This window comes from Vicugna pacos, chromosome X, assembly GCF_048564905.1.
Source record: "Vicugna pacos chromosome X, VicPac4, whole genome shotgun sequence".
In the NCBI taxonomy this organism is placed as follows: Eukaryota; Metazoa; Chordata; class Mammalia; order Artiodactyla; family Camelidae; genus Vicugna; species Vicugna pacos.
In genome coordinates this window covers 77,403,333-77,411,446 of record NC_133023.1, presented here as the reverse complement: position 1 = coordinate 77,411,446, position 8,114 = coordinate 77,403,333, and the positions used below count along the sequence as shown (strand labels likewise).

At 37.8% G+C, this 8,114-nt stretch overlaps 1 protein-coding gene across 6 annotated transcripts in view; it reads left to right on the top strand.

The window, feature by feature from the left end:
• Window positions 1–786: 786 nt before the first annotated feature.
• The window catches only part of ZMAT1 (zinc finger matrin-type 1), a 29,421-nt gene continuing 22,093 nt past the window's right edge, over window positions 787–8,114 (top strand). For 4 of the 6 annotated variants that reach the window (XM_015252054.3, XM_031671503.2, XM_015252053.3 and 1 more), the window contains exon 1: window positions 787–1,051. In XM_015252054.3, coding sequence (XP_015107540.2) covers window positions 790–1,051 — 262 coding nt within the window. In that variant the 5' untranslated portion in view covers window positions 787–789. Of the gene's footprint in view, window positions 1,052–1,297; window positions 1,312–8,114 lie in introns of those variants that run through there. The other 2 variants (XM_031671504.2, XM_072956577.1) reach the window with 2 other exon arrangements.

Here is an 8,114-nt window from a genome sequence, read left to right as displayed (position 1 = left end):
TACAGCTACATAGATGAATCATAGGAACAAAATTTTAGTGAAAGAAACAAGTCCCAAAATGCTAGCTAGAAAAATATATCATTTTTTCTGAGATTTTAAAACAAAAAACTGAACAACATTGTGTAGACATACATCTATGTGCTAAGAATTATGGAAATAATATAAATCAAGATATTGATTTCTTTGGGAAGTGAAGTTGTGGAAAAGATGATGAAATTTAAATTATCAGTAATATTCTAGTTTTTTTGTTTGTTTTGTTTGGTACTGGATTCCTAGGTTTTTATTGTAATTTAGATGGGTAGATCCATAGATAAGCCGTCCTTTAGGGTCCCTGATGAAAATAAGTCATGACCAAGGCTTCTGCTTTTTTTTGTTCACTGTACTGAGGGCTGTAAGATAGACAGGAGACGAATTTTTGAGGTATTTTTGAAGTGGAATCAGCTGGTTTTCAGACATTTTCCCCCCTTTATTTGGTTTTAGATTAGCTCTTCCAACGGAGGACGCCTCACTGTGTGAGGCCACGTGCTTTTACATCCCGCGCTTTTTGCCCTTTGCCCTTGGCCACCGTCGCGTCCCCTCCAAAGGGAGGCGGGTGACGCCACGCTGTGGGGGAAGGGGAAGGGTGGCCCGCGAGTCTGAAGCGTTCCTATTGGTGGAGAGAAGGAGCGAAAACGAGGCTTGAGCCCAACCGAGGAAAAGAGGGGTGAGGGGGCGGGGCTAAGCGGGAGGCGGGGCTATAGAAGCTTAACGGGAGCGAGGCGCAAGTGCAGTTGTCGGCGCGTCGCTGCGATGGCCGCGGCGCCGAGCCCAGTCACACCGCTGGCGGCAGAGTCTTCCCCTCAGGAAGCTACCGTCTCTGCCGCCTCCTACACCGCCTGCGCAGCGGCGGCGGCGGCGGCGGCAGCGGTTGTGCCTGCCTCCTCCGCCACCACCCCTGCCTGCCCGCCTGCCGGTGGCTGTGGTGACGGCGGCGGCGGCGGCTCCACTATGGCGGCGGCGGGGCGGGGGGGCAGTAGTTTTAAAGTAGACACCCGCCCTTGCCTCAGAGAAGGTGAGTTCCCGTCCCGGGGTGTGGGGGCGGCCCCATCTCCTTTGCTGCCTCTCTTCTGCCCGTCCGAGATCGGACTGGGCGCGGTTCGCCTCCGCCCCACCCCCCACCTGCTGTGGCGCAGTAATGGCCAAGCTTGCCCCGCCCCGCCCCGCCCCACCGTTGTAGCCAGTGTGTCAGCCGGACTGAAGCAGAGAGGGGCTTTCCTACCTCCACCTCCCCCGAAATGGATCGGAGGGGCACCCCAGGGAAAGGAACTTCAGGTATTCACAAGGCAGAAGTTCGAAGGGAAAAAACAATACTACATAATTTCTTTCCCAGCCAGGGCGCTTTAGTATTCTCTAGGAAGCTGAGATGTGATTTGGTGAAAGAGAGGAGGCCAGGTAGTGAAGTGCAGTAGAACTAGAAGGTCAGGGAAAGGGAAGGGGGACTGACAGAAAAAGGAGACAGAGATGAGAGAGGAAAGGCCAAAGAAATAAGTGGGAGGAAACCTCCCTGTGGTGAAATTCAGCATCTTGTAGTGTAGAAACTTGCCGTAGGGTATTTAAGGAGAGACCAGATTAGAAATTTGAGGAGGTTAGAGTGTATCCTTGAGCTTTAAGGTAGGATCGGTTGGATTTTAGGATTTTAGGGTCTGGTGGAGGGGGTTGTATTGAGCAAGAGACTGGCAGAAGCACAGACTTCAGGAACCACTTTGGAGAATTTTCTTTGGCTATTTGAAGGTGTGACCTTGTAAAGCAAGGTTTACAGGCCCATCTTTAAGGTGGTTTGGGTTTTAAAACATGTTGTTTTACTTACCAACACTTATTACTCCTAACATAAAAAGATATTTCTTGATTATTTCAGTAGTAGTGGTATTTAGTTCACACAAAGTATTATATTCTTGTAAACAGCCTACTAATAGCAAACTGTAAAAATTGCCATTGAAATGTGTTTTAAAGCAGTTTTGGAAATGCTTCTTAGATGGTCGAGACCGAGTCCACCACAGAAGATCTCAGTAAAGCATTTTGCCATTGTAAATTTCGTAGTTAATTTCCAGTATTTTCTGTGTTACCTTGTGCTGCTAATTTGCCTCCAAAGTGAAAGGTCGTGGACACCAAAATAGAGTAGAATAATCTAAGTTACTTTTTCTTAGGAGGACACCCCATTAAAATTATCCCATAAAAATAATTTTCTCTTCACATTCTTAAATGATCCCATAACCTTTGACACCTCTCACTTTGGAGGAATGGCAAAGCAGTGAAAAAAAATCCCTTACAGTATTTGTCATAGGCACATTACATAAATGGCACTAATTAAATATGGAAGTTAGAAATACACTGTAATATGATAATGTTTTTTTATTTATTAACTCTCATACTGAAGGCAACCTTTGAAAGACTATTTTGTGTCTTCAGTCAGCCTGGAGTTGTACAATTTTTCTGGGATGAAAATATGAAGTCTTCTGAATTTTTTGTTTTTATACCAGAATTTCTGTGTATAACCAGCATGAAGGAGAAAATAGTTTTATAAGTGGTCAAGATCACAATTCATTCTGGCTCGCATGGCCTTTTCACAGTAAGGTTTAGGACCAACACCTCATAGAAAAATGGCTTTTTGCCTGGCTCTGTGACTGGCTTGGTTGCAGTATCTTTGAATGTATGCAGTTATTAATGGCTTTAAGAGATATAAATTAAGAAAGCAGCAGCAATACTGTGTCTATAATGTTGTTAGCTGGTAAAAAATGAGGAGAACGCTAGAATAGGGGTCTGGTGCAGTGAACCTAGGTTAGATTTTTCTGACTGTTAACAGATCCCAAGCTTCCTGGATTTGGGTTTTGACATTTCTGAAATAGAGGTATTGAACTAACCAGACTCCGAGGTTTATTTCAGATCTGAAAGTATAAACCATGATTTTGCAGTTCTGCATTGCTATTCCTTCGATGGCATTTCCATGGCTGTGCACTAGAACAGTGATTCATAGGCCATAGAAACCTTGATCAAGAGTTATGACCTGACATTCAGTGAGTAATGAAGTCTTTGTTGTTAGTACTGAGACAATTTGCTAGGATATGAGAAACCAAATACAATTGCTACCTAAAAATTACCTCTTGCCATTTCATTTTCGGTAAGTATCCTTCGTTAACTGTTCAGTCCAAACCAAAACTCTTACCTTTTCACTTAACAAATGGTATAGTACACTGTCCAAAACACTATTGGGTCTCAAAATATTTTTGTTTAGATATTTATAAAGGCCATAATAAAAGATTACCAGTTATGATAGTGGATAAAGGAGAAGAGAGAAAACCGTTTCTATGTGGTATGCCAATATCTTATGCTTGTTTGTTTTCCAAGTCCTAGTTAGGAGATGGCTCTAAAAGGTGGCAAAGAATTGTTAAGATTCCGATATTGCAAGTCCAGTCCAGATAGGACCCTTAAAAGTGATTTGATAAAGCATTTGCTGATCCATTTTCAACTATAATCAATACGCCTGAGGATTTCATCTGTCTTGGGGTTGGTAATGAGCAATGTCAGTGAAGATTACAAATTGCCAAGCAGGGAAGATTAGCTTTCAAAAGTTAGAAATGGGAAATTGGGCAATCAACTTAAAAACAAATCAGCAAACAAAAGAAATGCCAAGTGAACACATATGAAAAGACACATACTTACCCCAAATTCATGGTAAGGGGAGTCATGAGATTTTGTAGGACCCTTCATATTTCATTCAGTGAAGTTTTTCAAAAATGTTTGATGGCTCAGAAATGAATTTTCACCCACTATTGGTGTTGTGATGTAATCATAGTAAAAATCAACACAAAAATAAACAAAATCCCTCTTTTTTTATTTCCCTCTTCCTTTTAAGAAAAAGAAATTATTAAATAGATTATCCTTTAGATTGGAGGACATCCTGGCTAATTTTATTTAGTTAATAATCTGCTTACATTGCAATTACCTAACAAGACTTTCCTTTGTCTCAGTAGTATTCAGTAAAGTTTCAAGTACACCATAAGAAAACCTAGTTAATAGCCTTTCCTTCATGTGTTCAGGAATCATTTATTGAACACGTGTGTGTGTGCACGTGTCCATGTGCCAGGCACTTGGCTCAGTGCCCAGAATATACAAATGAGCTAGACCCAGCTATATTATGGAGCTCAATAGTAGTGCTTGATAGTAAAATTATAAAATAAATACAATAATTGTGAAAAATGCAGTCTTAAGTATAACTAGTCAGACTCCTGAACTGTCAAGACTGTTCCATTGTTTATTATAAATCTGTACTCTGCCCATGGTGTCTCAAATACTATACGCACACTTAAACTCATTATATTATACATCTAATGTTAGTACTAAGGAAAAATAACTAGCCAGCTGTTAGAGTTAATTTGTACTTCTCTGCATTTGTCAGGGTGGGGATCTGTGGAGAGAGGTTAATAACCATTTCTTAGTTTCTGACCCTCTGTCTTTATTAGGTGTCAGTATGTGAAAATATTGACTAAGCATCTATATTCATCAGCATCTACTATATTCATCACATATAACTGTTAGGATATGAACTTTGATTCTTTTTCACCTAAAACCAGTCTTGCAGATCTATCCTTCCATTTACTAACCTGTTGGAATGAAGGGCATGGTGGCCTTCTGATGCCATGGGATCAAGTAAGTTAGTGGATTTACACAGGACCCAAATTCAGTTTTTAACTTCACAAGCATTACTCCTGAGCTGGCTAGCCACAGAGTACTTACGATTATGAAGGTCAAGGACTTAGTTTAAATAAAGACAAAGTAAATATTAAACATGAGTACTCCCAATTATTTTGTTAATTCCATTGCATTTTGTAATTGTTAATATGCCAGGAGAAAGTCTTCATTATTTTTTGATTGTGATAATCTGTGCAAAATAGCCAGAACTTGCCAAACTCATAGGTCAGGTACTAATCTTCACTGAGAAAGTAAGCATACTAGATGGCATTATAGCTATGAGTGTTCATAATGCTGACAGGTACAGATCTACATTTCTGGTACAATTAATATATCTGAAAACTCCTTAAATGGAGTGAGTGTGACCTTTAAGAGAAAAAACGAGTTAAAACTCCTTGGCAAGGTTAACATGGTCAGTCTCCTGTAACTTAGTGTTGTGTTCTGCTCATTCTTTCCTAACATTATGATGGTATTAAAAGATTGCAAAGGCCAAATCAGCTATTTAGAAAAATCCTTTTTAATCGAGATTGTTTGAGGGAGGTTATCTCTCAGGATACAATCATGGAGAATATAATACATGTGCTCTGTGTAGAACTAAAATGATTATTTCTCAGATTTCTTAATGTCTCCTGATTTCAAATCTGTGACTAAGAATGACATACATGTTTTTAGTATTGAAGTCAACTCTTTTGAGATTTGTTCCATTCTTGTCACTTTAAATATGATATGCAAGGCATTCATTTACAATGCTAGTGTTTTTTTTTTTGCATCAAGATCAGTTGGACTATGAAATTCCCACTTCCACAAAGCATTGAAATAGTTAATAGCTATTCTTGCCATAAACATCTGATTGGATTGTCTTGAGGAGGAAATTTTATGTTTTGTACAGCTAAATCTAATTGTCATGTAACAAATGCAAGTAAGATTCATTTTTACTAAATTTAGCCAGTTATAAAGTTGTCACCTAATTTGGATAAGCTTAAACTTCTTATCAGTGTAACTGAAGAAAACGAAACAAGAGTGAGCAGAGAAAGTTCTGTTACTTAGAACTGAAGAGATGTGATGATCTTCTGGTTCCTTTCCTGAGAGATCTTGCAAGATTTTAAATTCCATTAGTGAGAGTGAACCAAATCGTAAGGACAGATTTCATTATTCTTTTCTGACTCAAGCCATAAATGTTATTATTTTGTCGTAGAAATCTATTTCATCCTAAATTGTCTGGTGTTATCTAATAGTATTAGAAGAAAATTTCAAATATGATAATATACATTTCACACTCAATTGCATTTTTGTATACAGAAACTTTAGCATAGTAGTGCAACTATTTGGAGTACGCCCAATCAAGCAAAGGCCTCTAAAAAAGTGAGTTTCTGGCAAGTGAATCTTTTTTGCTTTTTATATCATCAAAGGCAGATATTCTGGTACAAGCTGAGTGGCATATTTTTATATCAACATGGGGGAATTTAGTAATGCCCAAGTCCATAGAATGTGAATTATTAATACTCATATTTGTATTTCACTGATTTAAGAACATCCCTCTGTTATTACAAATGTTTTCCCCAGACTACTTGGCTTATTTTATGGTCCAAGTCTACCTGAATCTAGAATCATACCTTAAATTGTAGCTTCCCCAATCCTTTATTTTCTATAATCTCTCTGGGTCTTAGCTTCCTCATTTATAAATGAGGACATTAGACTAAATCAGTTATAAACTGAAGGCAGTTTTGCCCCATAAGGGACATATGGCAATGTCTGGAGATATATTTGATTGTGACAATGGGGAAATGCTACCACCTTCTAGTGGCCAGGGATGCTGCTAAATATTCCTACAATGCATGGAACAGTCCCTCACAACAATGAATTATATGGCCCAAAGTGAAAATAGTGCCAAGATTGAGAAAGTCAGGACTAGATTATCTCTAAAATAACTCTAATATGAAATAAAATGATTATATATAATCTTAAGTAAAAAACTCAAAGCTTCTAGATTAGAAAACAAGCATATTTTGTGTGCCTGCATATGTTACACATTTTTAAAACTTTTAGTTCATTTAATATTCACCACATCCTGGGAGAAACATTGTATTTCTGTGCTTTTTTGATGGAAAAAAATGGCTCAGAGTGGTTAAATAATTTTCTCCAGTTTACATAGTTATAGAGATAAGATTTGAATCTGTTTGAGCAACTCAAAAGTTTATTTTTTCCTACTACTGTCCAGTGTTCTACTACTTAGTTTTTACTACTACCCAGTGCTGTAGGTCAGTTCCCCTCATTCCAAATTATATTGAAAGTTTTATTTTCTCAAGGCATGTAATCATTCCTTGAGTAAGGGAATAAAGAATTTAAACACTTTCATTAATAGAAAATTGATTGATTCATTCTGTAACCAAAGGCTACAGCCATACATAAACATAATCAAATTGTAGGAGCATCAAATATACAAACTCTCTTATCAGATCACATTTACAATTTGTCATACAACCACTCTCATTTAAAATAGTCTTCATAAATGTTATTCAATAGAGAATCGTTTACGTTGTGATAGCAAAACAGAGGTTTATTACTTGCTCATGCAGTTTCTTCTGAGACGAGGTTGACTCTGCCCTTCATGTTATCCTTTGGGGAGAAGAAGGTGCTTTGTCTTTTTTTTCAATATTTTATTTTATTTTTATAGTAGTATGATATACATAACGTAAAACTTTCCATTTTGAGCATTTTTAAGTGTGTATTTCAGTGACATTCATGTATACAACCTTCACCACTGTCCATCACCAGAATGTATTCATTGTCCCAAACTGAAACTCTCTGTAGGTCATAGTTTTGTCCCATGACCGTATTTCTCCATTCTAAAGAACTTGCTGATGTGTCTAATTTCTGGAAAATAGTGGATATTTAAAAGTTATACTTAATCTTTTCCAGATCCTGTCAGTTTAAGCCCTCATTCCATTATCAAACTTAGCTTCTCTTCCCATTGTGAACTTAGTTTTTGACAATATTTGCTTATTCCTCATGGCTTTTGTTTTATGTTAAAACACAAAGAAATGGTATCAGCACCATAAACTCCTGTATGCTTCAAAGACAGTATGTCCCAATACATATTTGAGAAAACGCCATTGTATCATAAGATCTCACTATCAGTCTGCACAAAACTGTGCTTCTATTCTGGGTATAAAATCTTGCTCCCCTATCCAATATCTGTTTTCCAACTTTATGATAGCATACAAAATTCAAATATGTCAGGTAATGAAGAACAGCCTGAGAAGTACTATGCTAGGAATATTAAAAGCAATATGCCTAAAATTAACCAGGAGGTATTTACTTTCCCATGTTTAAAGAAGTTTATATGCTACATATGAGAAATGAAATCACATTTCACAGCATTCAGTATT